The following is a 16,496-nucleotide window of genomic DNA, read 5'->3' as shown; positions in this document are numbered from 1 at the left end:
GGATGCTTTCTTTCAGTGTTTCTCATAGGCAGAAGGAAGACAGTTTCTCAACAGGAGCAGCCCTCCTTAGGAGTGCAAATGCAAACAAACAAAAATGACATTATGTTGCCTGCCTGGGGACAAAAAAAGAATAAATCACCTATTCTTAACAGAACTTCAGGTGTGTGCTTTTCTGTTACTTTCTTTTATTCGATTAGGATGGCTGCCTTGTGTAACAGACAAGCTCTACCATGATACCATCAGCAAGGTATCAGAGTACATCTTTGTTATGTGATGTCTTTAAGGGACTTGACACACTCTTGTCATACGTGAATTTCCATTTCTGTTCAAGCAGAGGTAAGAAATGTAGTAATTATTTTTTACTCTTTCCAGTGAGGTTCTTTTTTTCAACATGGAATTTATAATTCTAATTAAATAATAGTTAAAATTACACCCCTGGAAAGAAATGGGGCTATGTTAAGAAAATGGGGGTTATTTTTACTTATGAGCCTCTGCAGTTTGCCTCAGCCAGCCTCGCTAAATCTTTAGTGCTAATATAATTGGGTTTTGTAGAATAATGACCCATTTTACCAGGTATCATTTTGAGTTAATAAAAACATTATCTAATTTTAAATGTTACTGCTTCATTTTAATTCATCAATCAATTAAAGGCAGCTTTTGGGTAATGGAAGCAGGCTGATGGAAGTAGGATTCCAGGAGTTACTAAAGGTTCAAGTGCTTTAAAACAACCCTTAAAATTATTTAAGTCTTCTTGTGGAATGATTTCAGAACTCCCTCTAAAAATTTAGTAAGGGCACTGTTTTTCTTCTGTAATAGACCTCAAGTAGCTGAGTATTAGTCGTTATTAACTTGTCTTTCACAGATATTATTTTCCCATTTCTAGTTCAGTGCAATAGTGTGACTTATGCAAGGGCTCAGAAGAAACATAATGAAGATGGTCGCTTGTGAGTCACACCACACCAGGTGTTGAGAAGAGCAGAAGTTCTCTGTGTTCCGGAGACTGGGGACAATTCAAAATATGGAAATTGGCATGCTTATTTTTTTCTGACATCATCTTATGTTTGCGTGCAGTTTATGCAAGGAGTTTGTTGGCATCCATTTTAGGTAACTGAAAGGGAAAAAAAGCTACTTATAATGTAAGAAAGTAAAAATATAGTTTAAATAAAAGCACTCTATATGGAAATACTCAGAACCTTCAGAACATTTGTGTAAAATGAGTGTTTGATGTTTTTTATAATCAACAGTGAGAGTCTGGAGAGGAGACTCAGTGGTTAGGAGCACTTCATGCTTGTGCAAAGGACCTGGGTTCAATTCCCAGCATCCACATGGCAACTCACAACTATCTCTAACTCTAGTTCTAGGGTATGCTACTCCTTCTACTCTTTCTCTTGACCTCTGGGACACCAGTTTGTGTGAGCACAGACATATGAGAGCAAAGCATTCATATACAAGAAACAAACAAATAACATTAATTATAATCCAGTGTTGATTTCCTGAGACAAAGAACTGTTCATAGTTACAGTTTTGTGTCAAAATCCTTGGAGTTTTTCTTATTTGCTTTTTATTTTTATATATAATAAAGGCTCCCATTGGGTTTCTTTTGAAAAGTCTTCCTTTATTAACCTGGTTACTCATGCTGTTCCAACTCATGACTAAGTGGATACCCTCTTTCTCAATAAAGGATGGGAGTCAAAGTGGTAAGGAAAAAACTCACTTTCAGATTTCTGAAGCTGAAATTTTAAATCATAGTGGATGTTAAAGACACATTGTTTCATCTGTTATGAAAATACCATGTAACTGTAAGCTCCCCAGTACCCTGTTCAATCCTATGAGCATACAAACTCTTAGATAGATATTTTCCCTAGAAATAAACAACAGGTGAAGTACAACATCATTTGAACTTAACATCCCACTTCAGAGTATAGGTTTTTTATATTCCCTTATTACTGGATTATTCGTGGTGGGGGGTGAGGGAGATGAAAATAAATACTTGGTTTGGGGGTTTATGTCTAAAGGTTTTAGACTCCAGTAAAGTCATAGGTTCAGGAAAGGGCAAATGGGACACACCAGGAATTACTCTATGTCTTCTTCCAACCCTGTGCTCAGGGGTGTGTATTGCCTTTGTGCTTCCTGGCTTCAGGAGCCTCACTGTCCTCTAGGGATATCTAATCAGACTGGGTAACTAGGCCAAATGTAGAGGAGGGTGAAAGTGGCCCTCAGGCTGGGTGGCAAGTCATTCTCTCTTGGTGGTAGGTAAGATATAATACTTAACTTGCTGTGAACATCAACCTTTTCTATGTAGCTGTCAGTTTGCCTCCCCCACCCCTTTTGAGTTTTATATACATCAGCAGTGGAAGGAATGATGTTCCTCCTTTGTAGGACAGTTGAGAGATGAACTAATGTCATAGTTGGCTAGCCCACCTTAAAGAACATTCTAGGAATGAAAGCAAAAGCTTAAACCTCAAATGTGGGAATGATTTAGTACACCCCATTTGCCTCAGCCCTGTCTCAGGACAGAATACTCCAACTTGGAAGAATTCTAGAAAGCAGCAGAAAAAATCCCGTAGGCTGACATTTCTTCAAAAGAATCGACTTCTTAAAGAACTCGAGAATCCAGATTAAAAAGAACATTTCATTTATATTTGTTATATACCTAAAAGTGAAGTTTTATTAAAAGTAGATCACATCACTCCAAGAAATTCAGAGAACTATATCTAAACACACTGAATGCGAGATATTCCTCATCGATTTAGATTCTTATAGCCTCATAAAGATAAAATGCAGATGAATTGATTGAAATCAGGCCTTCATTAAATTTCAGAATTAGCTTTTGGAATCCCTTGAATTGAATTGTGCAGCGTCTGACTCCTGATCATTGTGACAATGCTGTGAGTGCATAATGATAAAGTGCTCGTTGCCGGAAATAACACAGCCTGACTTTGGTTTGTGCTAATAAACTATAAGACAACTTAAACTCCATCTTAATATAAGAAATCCACCTCATTAGAAGTAATCTCACACTCTGTATGCTACCAGAATTTTCATGTGTATTCTTTGGTGAGCTGGAAATATAATTTTCTATTTATGCTTCTAATGTAAATCTGCCATTTCTGGTTGGCCACTCTGGCTCGAAGCCAAAGCGCTAATTTATTTCCATCTTTCCCTATTTCTTATATCAAAAGAGGTTGTTGGTTTGAATAACAAACATTCAATCGACTTGGACGTGGGATGGCAGGCAGAACAGGTATTACCTGCTTACCTTTTATTGCCTTCTTTGAATTGGCTTTTCTGGGAACAAAACCAATAAGACATGCTGTTCCTTCATCTAGTTTTGACTCGGGTTATTTATCAGAAGACATTTCCTCCCCCTTGGTTCAGCAGACTGGCAGTAGGGTGAAGAATTCAGCCTGGAACGAGACTTCTGACCTGATACTGTCATAGGTTATTGTCCCACCGAGTCACGTAGGACTTCATTGTCCTTAAGCTGCTGGCTTGGCCTCATAATTGTTTCTGATTCTAAGAGATGCTGCTGCTGTCACACTTGTCACCTGTGGGGTGGCAGTATGCTGGGATAGAATATACACGGTTCCAGCCCTTCCAAAACCTTGCAGTGTTTCTCCCCGGCCCAGCTCCCTTTGCTGTCTTATGCAGTAATTGGCCTAATAAAAGGCAGAAACAAGAATTTATTACACCTTGGGCAGTACTTGAAACAGACTTTATTCTTAGGAACAGCAGTTATGTCTACTTGCTGCTGTATATTTTGATATTTCATTTAAATACTTAGAATATATTCAAAGTCAAATTGCTAATCACTCAATTTCCCTGCTGCTGTCCTGGTTCCCCAGGTGGCCTCTTATGACACTCCATGTAAACACTGTATTTGGAAGGATACATAGATCAGCATCCCTAGAGTCACATGATCACCATAAATCTGTGAAAATAGCATGACTTAAAAATAAAAGTCTCTTAGTACTCTGCCAACAGGCTTTGGCATAATCTTGGCAATTGCTTAGATATTTCTTTCTGTTCTTGCAGTTATAATTTTTTTCCCAGGTGGAAAATAGTCTCATGTTTTGCAGACGTTGTCCAAGCTAGTGACCATCAATCCATCTTCCTGGGCTACTAAAGTCATGAGCTGACTGTGTTCGGTCCACACGAAATCAGTGAAGGGAGTGCAAAACTGTTGGATCGTTGCTCCTCTCATCTTAAGAAACGGCAATACAAATTCCTGATACCATTTATGCAGGAATTTTTATTCTCTAAATTTTCCAGTGTTAAAGCAACAAGAAAACATTTAGAATGTCCTTTGGTGGAATCTTATTACACTTGCTATATATGTAAACTGATATTCTTTGATGCCAGCACGCTCGTTGCCCATACAGAGAAATCTCTGCACAATGAAACAAAACAAAAACCAAAGAGGACAAAACTCAAATGTCAGTCTTTGCTGATTCGAATTAGATACATTAACAGATTGTCTGGTAACATAAAATTGGCAATAATACAAAAAATCTACATATTACAGTATTTCAAGAAAAATAACTTCATTTGAATACAAAAGGATAGATACACTTTCTCTTTCCTCTAACCACTCTTGTGAAGTGGGTGTGAACCGGCACTGGAGTCCCAGTGCTGCTAAATATACAGGGGTATGACTGGCTTGCGCTTTTGGAGGGGGTCTGTTACACGTGTGCATCACTAACATCAGACAAAGAAATCTTTCAACCAACAAGGGTTACAGAGCAACTTTCACTAAAGCACAGGTTGGAAGGGACTGGGGGAGGAGGGGAGCTGAAGCAGGCCAATATGGCAGCTTGTAACAGATTTCCTTATATCCACAATGCACCTGACAGCAAAGAATGCTTCTATTTGGTTGGTCCACACACTGGGCAGAGCGGTACTAGGGTGCACCACGGTAGAGTAGCGAATGTTTTTTTGTTTTTTGTTTTTTGTTTGTTTGATTTTTAAGGTTGTTTTCTCAGTTTGTTTTTTTTTCTTTCCTTTTGGGGGCGCTCTCACAACCTTTCCAATCGGCAATCGGCTCTGCAGCTGGCAATGAGATTTGCAATGATATTAGTAACAGCTGCCAATTCCTCTGGAGTCAGTGATGAACAGTCTTGACTCCGATGTGCTTTCTCGGTCTGAGAGATATGGCTTAGTTCAGTTAGGCCCTCTTCTTTTGTACGCTGTATTGGAGTGGGTGTGTGTGTTTTCTCTGTTAGTAGCAATCGCTTGGTTGTGTTTGCTTCCCCACAGCACAGGCCTGTAGGAGGGCTTCTGTGACCCCTAGAACACCAGGGGACTGGCAGTCCCCAGCAGCATGGTCAGCAGCAGCAGTGCGGGGGAGCCCCGCGGGGGTGCTCCCTGACCGGAGTCGGAGCCACAGCTGCCAGCCTCTTCGCACCGCAGCTTCTCACAGAGGATGCCAGTATAGGCAGCCGGGCACAGGCAGCGTACATTGTTGTGGCAGGTCCCTCCATTCTGGCAGTGCAGGAGCTCATTGTCGCAGACATTAGCTGCAGAACGAGGGGAGGGGTGGGGAGGGGAGAAGAAGCAGAATCAATTTAAGTTCATCTGGAACATCATGTTTTCAGCTTTAAAAAAGAAATTCTCTATCGATCTTGTGTTCCCCCCTTCCCTCCAGAAACTAAGCATGTGACTTCAATTTCCAAACAAATGTAGTTGGCTGCCTTTGTTTTGATTATATTAGGCTTTTTCTCTTTCTTTCTTTCTTTCTTTCCTTCCTTCCTTCCTTCCTTCCTTCCTTCCTTCCTTCCTTCTTTCTTTCTTTCTTTCTTTCTTTTCCTTTTTTTCTCCCTTACAATTTTGGTTATTATCCAGCTCAAGCTATCGAATCCTAAGTACTGCACTGCTCCTGATTTGGAAATTCTTATGTACCTGGGACCTGTTGTGACCTCCTAGTTTTTAAAGGATAAGTGCATGATACAAGATGCAGAACCTTGAAGTCAGATGAGTGGTCTTTAAAATGCAAAGCAGTGTTGCTGAAATGACCCACAACCTCTAAGGTTAGGACATTCATCGTCCCTGAACCAATTCCAGCCTTTTCGTGCATGCAGAGAGGCCACAGGGAAGCAGGGGAATGCAGGCTTGGGATGTGAAGAGTAGCATGCTCCAGGCAGGCGACAGCCAGATGGGAAGAGGGAGAGCTTGTTCCACGGGAGGCATGTGAGGAAGAGCAGTCACATTTGTCCCTGACAGCCCATTAGGGTTTTATTGCTTTGTAAATATGGGAAGTAGAGCCCAAGGTTACCTTGATTTGGGAACAGTAATAAATGCAACGGTGAAACCCTGATTACCAAAATTTCATTACATCCATCAAGGAATAGAAGCAGGCTGGAAAATCAGGCAGCAGCTCATGGCTAAAATTCATTCACAGCCTTTGTCACAGAACTTTCACCTCTAATAATTTCTCATATCTTCAAAATTCTGTTATCCTCATTAATTCAGTGTCTTGTATTCTCTTAGATAATCAAGGTTTCACTGATTTAGCAGAATGTTAAATAGAACCCAGGGAAATTAACACAGCAACAAAGAATAAGAGAGAGCCAAGAACGAATGCTTTCCAGCAAAGTATGCTACTTAAGCACTTAACACATAGACCACTCTGGACAGAGGGCGGGGCACAGAGCAGAAAAAGGAGCTTTTTATAAATTATAACAGATTTCATTCAAATAATATGTCATGGCCCAATTTCTCCAAAGATGTCATGTGGATTCACACCACACACACATCACACACACACACACACACACACACACACACACACACACACACACCAATGGTGCTATTAAATATGAAACAGTTTTACCAAATAATTCCCACCTTCCAGCTAGCATTTGCTTTGTTCATTAATCATACTCAGTACTCAAGTAGTCTTCAGAAGGGGCTTTGTCCACATATATGAACATATGAACGCTCTTATGTATGAATGGGTTGAGGAAATGTGGCACTGGGCATCTACAGAGCTAATAATAAAGTGCCCAAACAGGGTCCGGTGCAACTGCACTCCTCACTATTCCAGGGAGACATAGAACATGGGCACATGGTACATTGGTACAATTAGCACTAGTGAGTCATTCATGTTTGAAATGCCTATACACAGGGCAGTGTCACATGGGTTATAAGCACCAAACATACAAGCTACCTTTCAGCGGGTGGCTTAGACCAAACCCAAATTATGCTGTTTTGCCAGTCATTTTTTTTTTGATGTGTCAAGATCTGTACCTATGAAGCAAGGTTCCCAAGCACAGGGTGATTAGCTTCTTGGGTAAAGCAGATAAAAGTCTTTTTTTTTTTAAAGTCCATTTGGAAAGTATTTGGGGTTTCATTTCGCTTACAGTTCAAGAAATATCTGTCTAATTGGGGCAACATGGAATAAACAGATCCAAGTAACCATTTCCATTTAAAGTTAAAGATTCTGATCATTTCTTGTTGTAGGTAGCAGATTGCAGAATGGGATATTTCCTTCAATTTGGGCGCTAGACATAGGGAAATATCTGTTCCATCAATATCAATAATTGCTTGCCTTGAATAATTGAGAAGAAATCAATAGTTAATTAAATATCACTCCCCCCTTTTTTGCGAAGCTATTTTTCTTCCTCTTGGACTTGAATGTAAAGCAGCTGTTGAGCAGAGGTTTCTTTTTTCTGAGAAGCCAGTGATTAAGTTAAAATTCAATACCTCCCCCACATGTAAATAACCTGCTAGTTGATTTGGATGGTTGTGAGAAATTTAATAAATACACAAGGAACAGATGTAGCCTGGGATTAATCATCTCATGGACTTGGAGCATATATCTTGGGTAATATATAAACAGGAAAAAATGAAACCTAGCATACATTTCATTATTTTAGAATTCACTATAAAGCACGTTACATTTGGGGTCTTGATGGTGCTCATCCTATTAAAATTCAACAAGAACAGGATTTTACCGTGCATACAGTAGGCTGAAATCACATGCTAGAAATATATTTAAATCTAACTGCAGTTCTTACCTGATGCTTATAACCTCATGCTCCATCTTCATGTCATTTAGTACCAAAATTCTGTTGGTTAATGAACAAACTAGAAGGTTAAGTATCAATGAGCTCTTCTTCAGCATGTAAAACCTTGTACTAAACACCATGGAGACAATATAAACAAAAATAAAGTGTGGTCTCTGTTCTCATAGAGTTCTAATTTACTTAGGGAGACAAAATCCATTCTAGAAGTGATCTAGAGTTGATTTCATTAAGACATCCTTATTAGTTTCATCCGCCTCAGTCATTTGCCCCATGCCTGGCATCCTGCTATGTTTTGTGGTTATCACTCTAACTGCCATAAAGGAGTTCACAATTTGGTGGAAAATCAATGAACACAATCAGAGATATTCAGACAAAGTATGAAAAGACCACAAAGTAAGTATTTGCAAAGTGTTAGATGAACACAAATGATGGTGTCCATATTTTGGTGATTTGAAAAAAATATAGAAAAAGAGTTGTATTTGAACAAAGGTGCCCACAAGGCAGATACTGGTGAAAGAGCCCTGTAGATGTGTGAGTTAAAACAAAGAAATGTAACGGGACCGTGAGGGTTATTAAGAAGTTATCTCTGGACACTGATTCATCTCTCTGGTTTTGTAGTAAAAACATTACAAATTGTCTGCTGTCTTCCACCAACTATGGACCTCAGAGGGAACAGAGAAGGAAGGAGGGGTGTGTGAAGCTATTTCCCTCTTCCTACTTAATGGCTTGCCTTAACAGTACTGCCCAGCAATGGGTCTTATCTCAGTTTTCCCTTGCTCGTCTTTCTCAGAACTAGCTCCCCAATGAGCCTTGGAGATTCCTGCACCATCCTGGTAGCATATCTCCAAGGGACTACTACAGGTGTAGTCAAGCATCATCCCTTTCCAGAGATGTAGTTCTGAGGTATATGAAGTCTCTTATCCACACTATTAGCTTCTGGAAAGCCCATTTTCTTTGTTGTAATTTCTCAACCCCTGAGTGATAGCTACTACCTGCATGAGTAGTTACTGTCCAAGAGTTACTTTGGTGCCATGTTCCTATTTTTAATCTTGCAATACTTCTTATTCCATTTCCTTTAATAATGTTTCTCTGTTGAAATACCTGAAATAGTTTGCTTTTTGACAGGAAATTGACGAAGAGACACAAAGTTTATCTCAGTGAATGATGAGTAGGCTGTGCTTTGAAGGCTGGATGCATATAGGAGAAAGGAGACTAGAATGCTAGAAAATTCTGACTGTGTTTGTTTTATATATACACTGCAGAGTTTGGGGAATGGGCAATGGGAAGCTGACAAAGGTAAACGAGTCATCTGTAGTTTTCAAGGAAAAAGAAAGATAATGCTAGACAAAGATAGACGGGCGAAAAGGATATCAGACCCTCAATGGGCTAGGGCTAGTTTGGAGCAATGAGGAGGAGAAGAAAGGGGAAATCTGAAGTCAGTTTGTATAACAAGTATGAGTGATTTTAAGGTCACACTTGAGTATGTGAATAAGTTACAAAGAGAGTTAAGAACAGTACTAAGAAAGGTTAGATAAGTCAATGAATATTTTTTGACTTATTGACTTTGAGGAGTCTGTAATTCTTCTAGAATATTTTGTGATTAGTTGGGAAAACTACTTCAAGGTTTAGGGGGCAGTTTATTATGGAGATGTAGGTGTGGAAATCTCATTGTCGTCAAACACAAAGAACACACTCTCATGGTGGGAGAATATCAACCTGTCAAAATGAGGAATGTCAGAGTCTCAGCCATATGCAGAAAATGCAATGCCATGAAGAATGGTTGGATGAAAACTGTCAATAAAATGCAGTGGTCACATAACTGGAAAAATAAACATGAAAATACTATCTTGTTATGGATAGTATTTGACATGAAGTGGAAGAGTAGGACACCTTGGATTTGACAGAGCAAATGAATAACCTAAGTCTGGACTGACTGAATCAGTCAGAAAGTGTTTTGGGATGATGATAAAAAGCACTGGGAAAAATGGAGGAAATAATTGTTTATGGAAGTCCTTGAGCATCAATTGATAGGAGTAGGTCCCAATATTTTTGAGATTATGACTCCCAGAGGATATTATGTAGTGGCTAGAGTTTATTTATTTATCTTTGATTGTCACAACTGAGTAGGAATAGCATGCCATGGATGTATAGAGGCCTTGGATGGTGCTCAATATCCTATAATGGCTGGGATAGTTTACCTCTTCCACCAATAAGTAATTATTCTTCAATTAACGTAAAGGGTAAAATAATGATGTTCTGGGTTAGAGTACTGTCAGTTTGATGAAAGTAGACTGCTGTCCTTGATGTTCACTGGAAAAAGGTGCAGGAAGTGGGATTCTCCATTCTAAATCAAAATAACTTCAAGTTTTCAGATGCACAGCCATTGGAATTAAAGAAACTGCAAGTAGGTGGGTCAAAAACACTAGTGCAGATTGCCTTAAGAGCATCCACAAGTATCCTTGTCATGTGATTTGTTCTTTATTCCCATTGAAACAGTTATACCAGCACTCATGGCCCCTTGGCAAAGCATCTAGACAGGATCTAGATGAGGAAACTCCTATCAGTTTAGGGTAGAGCTTGAATGGAAATCCTTGCAAACTGTCTGGCATATGGAAGGGAGGAGTCAGGAGAAACAGAGTGAGCAGTATCAGTCAGCACACTGGCTGACTCCAGGTTCAGGAGTTATGGAATCACTCCTTAGATAGCACATTTCACATTATATCTCCTAATTAATATGGCTTCCAACCACGCTCATAGAGCAGAGGTATGTGTTAACAGCATTTCTGAATTACTCCAAATTTAGAGTTCTACTGACATAATGGAAGTCCAAATTCAAATCATATCACACAAAAATGAAAGTAGAAATGTCAAAGGTCTAGGCTCAGAGTGAAGAACATATTGACATCTATAGTGTCATTTCTGTCTTTCCAGGCAAAGGAGACTGCTCTGGTTTCAAAGTTTGGCTCCTTTAAAGCTCATGTTGAAGTTTAGTTGACATTGTAGCATACTTAGGAGGTGGGACCTTTCAGAAATATTATTGGGAACGAACTAAAGCCCACAAGATGGAATAAGGGGCGTTTTTCTTCCTACCATTTAGTGCCTTCCAGCATTTTATAATAAAACACTAGAACTTTATGATAAAAAACAGAACTTTAGCTCTTAAATAGCTATCATTGTAAATTAATCTGTGACATTCTGTATGGTAACACAAAATGAAGTGTTGCTTTTAATTGCAGCACTCTTTTGCAGTGAACTCTAGAATCCCTTTCATCACAAAGTCCTAAGCTGGCTTGAGAATGAACACCCTAGTACAATGCCCATGTGCTCTCTGTTCTATACTGTGTGAAGTTGTAGTTTAAAGAGATAACAGGAAAATTTCACCTAACATGTAACTTTCAGTTATATCTCTATTTGGTGTTTTTCTATATGATTCAGCTTCAAACTGAATTTAGTTGGTGACATTTATTTTAAGCTTATCTAGACATTTTTTATTGTTATTAACTATAAAGGGGTGTCTTATCTCAGTAAACAGGAGGCTTCGTATTTAAATCCTCATGTAACCTTTGACCCAGGATTGATATGAATAGTTATTTGATGCATACAATTCCTTTTGTTAAGGCAAAATCTGACTCAGATACAGAAAAAAACTGATACTCCTTTGGTAATAGCTTTTTTTTTTGTAGAGTTCCCTTTACTATATTTTCCTTTTACTGTTGATAAGAATAATTTATGACATGCCAATATGATGCCACATGACCTGTTAAACTTCTGGTACGCCAGCATTTGAAATGCTTTTAACAAGTCTGCCCAAGACAATCAGAGGACATTGACAGGTAAGATTATATTAATGTGATACTGAAACAGAGTTGTGTGACCAGAAGTTGAAGGGTGGAGTCTTTGTGGAAAGGCAGCAGTTGGCAAGGTATTAGGTTAGCACTGATCATAGTATTGGTAAGTGAGCCACAAAAGCAGATAAACAAGCTCTCAGGACTACAACGATTTAGAAATCCACTCTCTCTGAATTTCACTGGGAGACAGTAGGAGCAAGCACTACTTCCTCTGCTACTCCTGTTTTCCAGTACCTTGGATGAGGAAAACCAGAAGGATGTCACTAGGTTATTCAGGGCTTCAAGGTTTTCTATTTTATTTTTGTGGGGAAGGTTTGGTGTGTGTGTGTGTGTGTGTGTGTGTGTGTGTGTGTGTGTGTGTGTGTGTGTGTGTGTGTATTGGGGGCATGTAGGTACATATACCTATATCTATATCTATATATCTGTGTGTAAGAGCATATGTGTGTATAAGTGTGTGTGATATGTATCTATGTGTGCACATACATGTATATATAAAGATGTGCATGTGTGTGTCTATGTAAGCATTTATGTGTATAAGTATGTAAAGGTTCTTGAACATTATATACAACAGCTCTTCCTAAACAGCAAACTATTTTCAAAATATGTCTTATAAAATCTTGATTTCTTTCCCTTCTATTAGTCTTTCTGGAACATGTCAAAAAGTAGACCTAGAAATTGCTCCCATATGCTGTTGAAAGAGGGCAGCAGGCAGGACTTAGTGTCATTCCTTGTCCTATTCATTTTTTTCTTTAGAAACAGAAAGGGTCACTTATTCCCTTATGGTCACAATGATCTATTGCATTACCAAAGAGACGATCTCCTTCTCTGTTTGTTTGGTTCAAAGCTATACATTTAGGCTGGCCCTGTCCCTGAGCTGCTGCTATGCTTGAGCAATGCTGGGTCTGTATTTATAGACTTGAAAGTGTCTCTTTTTGGCTTTGCCTCTTGTACTTCAAGGAATCGATGCAATGCGTTGCCATGACAGCTTTCCTTGATGGCTGTATTAATAAAGTGACCTCTACCTTCACCACCTGAACCGAGCCCAGGATCGCGGAGGGAAAGATGTTCTGAATTGTTCCCATCCTTTGCAAAGAAACGTCAAAGAGCAAATAACCTCCAGCAAACGGGGTAATAACAAAGGCATGCGTACTGCACTGAGGACTCATTCAGGCAGCAGGGAGCTGAAGAGCCATGATTATGACCCATTTACACAGCCTTTGTGGCCGTTTTACTAAATTGTGAGCAAGACAGAAAATAGACCATGTAGGTTATATCCTGAGGTATGGGAGAAACTGTACGGAGTGTAGAGGAGTTTGGGGACAAGTTCTAGGCACACCAACTGTACTCTTCATCCTTTACTCCCATGTGTCCATGAGAGATGGTATATTATGACAGGGAAATTGTGGAGCCATTAATCCTGAATTCTGGTTTTGAATAGAAACTGGATAATGACATCTGTCCATCTACCTTTTAACCAGATACTTTTCAGATTTTGCACATATAGTGGGTCAGACCACCATGCTGATATGAATATATGCATGCAGCTTGCCATCTGACAGCTATAACATTAGGGAAACTTAGCTTTTCTAGCCCCCCTTGGGTTTTATTTTCATGATTAATTTTTTAGGGGTATGTGTATGTGTGTGTGTGTGCAGAGGCTGGAGGACAATCTTGGGTGTTGTTACTCAGGCATCATCCACTTTTTTTGAGAGAAAGAGAGAGAGAGAGAGAGAGAGAGAGAGAGAGAGAGAGAGAGAGAGAGAGAGAGAGAGAGAGAGAGAGAGAGAGAGAGAGAGGATTTCTCACTCTCCTGGGACTTTCCAATATGCACTGCTAACTGGTCAGGTAGCTCAGAGATCTGCTTGCCCTTCCTCCCCAGCAGAGGATTAACAAGCATGTATCACCATGCCTGGTGTTTGGTTTGGTTTGGTTTTTGTTGTTGTTGTTTGGCAAGGGGGTTCTGTGCTTTGTTAACATATCTGTCTCCCCAGCCATGTAGGACTATTATTAAGAAGTCTATCATTGCAAAAGAAGATAACTAGGAATTTCTTCCTCATTTGATAAGATATCTAAGGACTGCTAGACTTGTGTAATTTTGTGTGTTTTGATGATAGAGCTGGTGACTACTTTCATCTGGTTTGTTTTGCTTATCAGTCTAAGTTGGTGTCCCATAGGAACAAGACAGTGTTTGTCTCTCACATGTACTAAAAGCATAAGGAAGGGTGAGGAAAATTAAATGCTGGATTCAAGTCTCATCTCTGTGGTTAATGTGGTGGGTGAACTTGTGGAAATCACTTAACCTCTTGGTGTTCTTTTCTCGATTTTAAAGCGGAGATAACAGCACCTGTGCCATTTCCCCATCTCATGTTGTTGGGAGGTTGGAAATGGATGATATAGAAATGTTCAACATAGGACAAAATACAACCCAAGTAGGATTTGTTAAGTGTTCTGTTCCCTCGTCAGACTCCCTAAGATGAGAAATTCAGGGTGGATGAGCCAAGTGCTAAGTCTTCAGGGTAATGAATTCTTTACATCTCCAATCAAAAGAAGAAAAAAACCTGAAGTGAAGATAGCGAATGTCCTCCCTCGAAGGCAGCATCTGAATATGTTCTGTGGGTATGGATTTTGAGAGAGCCTGCTGTCAAAGCATGTGGTTGGTGAACATTTGTATTCAATTGCTGTGTACTTCACAGACTTGCAAGGTCACTTTGGAATGGCAGTGCCCATTCTCTCAGAGGTGAAATGTATACTCATTTAATGTGTGTTCATCTGTATCAGTCATTATACAGAGATGCGGTCTTTTCCCAGAGGAGTAAGGTTGTGTTTGTGGGAGGGGGGGCGGGGGTGGGTGGAGAACCACCAGCCTGCTTCTCCCACTCCCCAACTCGTTTTTGCCTCTTTAATGTTGAAGGTTAGCGAGAATCAGGCACAGACACAATTAGCAGGCCAAAATCTGGAAGTCATCATGTGGAAAGACTCCGTATTGCTTGTTTTCAACCTGTGCTCTGTCCCCTTTAGGAACATAGGTGGTGCAAGCATGGCCCCTTATATGACAGCATCCAGTCTGCTTGATTTCAGAAGAATAAATCCAAGGAACAGGGCCAAAGGGCCTGTCAGGAACAATGTGGAGGCTGTCAGCTCAGTGGTCAGACATGCCTCATCTTCTTAATCAGGGACAGCAGGTTCTGACCCGAGGGAGTAGCCATCCTATTGTTGTTCATCTATTATCAGAGCACTTGTTATGGGAGGGATGTTTTCTCTTGTTCATCCAAGGAAAACACTGCTTACAACATCATAAAAAAGTCCCATTTATTTTAAAGAAGACACATCTACAGGCTGTAGTATCCCGGTAGGTGTGAAAGAGATGACAGGTAACTCCAATGTGGGAGGAAAAAGTACCAGCTAAATACCTTAAAGGCTTTGGCTTTACAGCATGCAAAAGCCTCAACTGATGTTGAAAAAGAATTAATTCACTGCAAATCCTACAAGCTTAAGGCTGGGTACCTTTCCCAAAGTGATCATTAATGCTGTATTGAAATCCTATTTAGGTCAACACCTTCAGACACAGATATAGGTAAGGTGCTCGTAAAGACAGTACTGAGAAATCACAGGTTTTCTCCTATAGTATCAGAAAAGACACTTTTCTCATTTAATGAAAAGGTGCAACCTCTACTTTGGGCTCAAGGTGAAAGATGGCTGTTATGGGAGGCATATTCACACACAAGGGCAGCACACATCCAGGAATAGATCATCCGTCCCAAATACCAGTCATTATGTCAGGAGAAAAGCAGATGCAGACTGTTTATTCATGATGAGATGTTCATTCGCGGTCTGCTCCATAAATGCAGATCTGTACCTTCTTATATAAGGAAAGCCCTAGCAAAGAATTTGTGATAACTTATAACCAAATATGACCCATGTTTATCTCTGGCTGTTGAGAGTGGGATTGATTTTCAGTACTTTAAATTCTATTTTTATACTATTTTATTTATCCTAAATTGCTCAGAAGAAATATACAGTATCTTGAACATACAGATGTGTTTTTTAACCTGTTTACACATACAAAAGAATTTATTGTATTTTTGAGAAAGGTATATTTTACTGAAATGATAAAAGCAACTCATTTAAAAAATGAATCCTGCCATCACATTCTACAAAATTTAGAATTTGTGTTATTAATATATACTTCTACTAATTCTGCCAACAAATAAAAGACCCAGAAACTGATATTGGGGTTCAAGCTTCATGCTGAAGATCAGAAAAGCAAAGCAGCTGGTCACTAACTCTTACTCTGCCTCAGACTGAAAGGTGATCCTGGCTCCACCAAACCACAGACTGTAACCTGTCTTCAATGTGGATGGAGAATCCTGAGATTTCAATGTCTTCTATCCTCAATGTGGCTGGAGAATGAATACCTGATACTGACTATTGAAAAGCCTGCTTCTGTCTTTTATACCGCTGTAGTGCTGGCATTAAAGGTGTGTGATCCCAGGTGCTGAGATCATCTTTGTGTGAGTTGTTTCCCTTTAGGACTAGATCAATCTTGGGTGGCCTTGCTCTCACAGAGATCCATCTACCTCTTAGTCCTGTGTCCTAGGATTAAAGCTGTGTACCACCACCTCCT

General features: G+C 39.6%; 1 protein-coding gene across 8 annotated transcripts in view; it reads right to left on the bottom strand.

Moving 5' to 3' along the window:
- Positions 1 to 3,701: 3,701 nt before the first annotated feature.
- Ntng1 (netrin G1) overlaps positions 3,702 to 16,496 on the bottom strand; it is a 335,913-nt gene continuing 323,118 nt past the window's right edge. For all 8 annotated transcript variants that reach the window (XM_040752011.1, XM_040752013.1, XM_040752012.1 and 5 more), the window contains one exon: positions 3,702 to 5,516. In XM_040752011.1, coding sequence (XP_040607945.1) covers positions 5,287 to 5,516 — 230 coding nt within the window. In that variant the 3' untranslated portion in view covers positions 3,702 to 5,286. The remainder of the gene's footprint in view (positions 5,517 to 16,496) is intronic.

Source organism: Mesocricetus auratus, unplaced genomic scaffold (genome assembly GCF_017639785.1).
Source record: "Mesocricetus auratus isolate SY011 unplaced genomic scaffold, BCM_Maur_2.0 Super-Scaffold_100009, whole genome shotgun sequence".
Lineage (NCBI taxonomy): Eukaryota > Metazoa > Chordata > Mammalia > Rodentia > Cricetidae > Mesocricetus > Mesocricetus auratus.
This window is presented reverse-complemented; position numbering and strand designations above follow the sequence as displayed.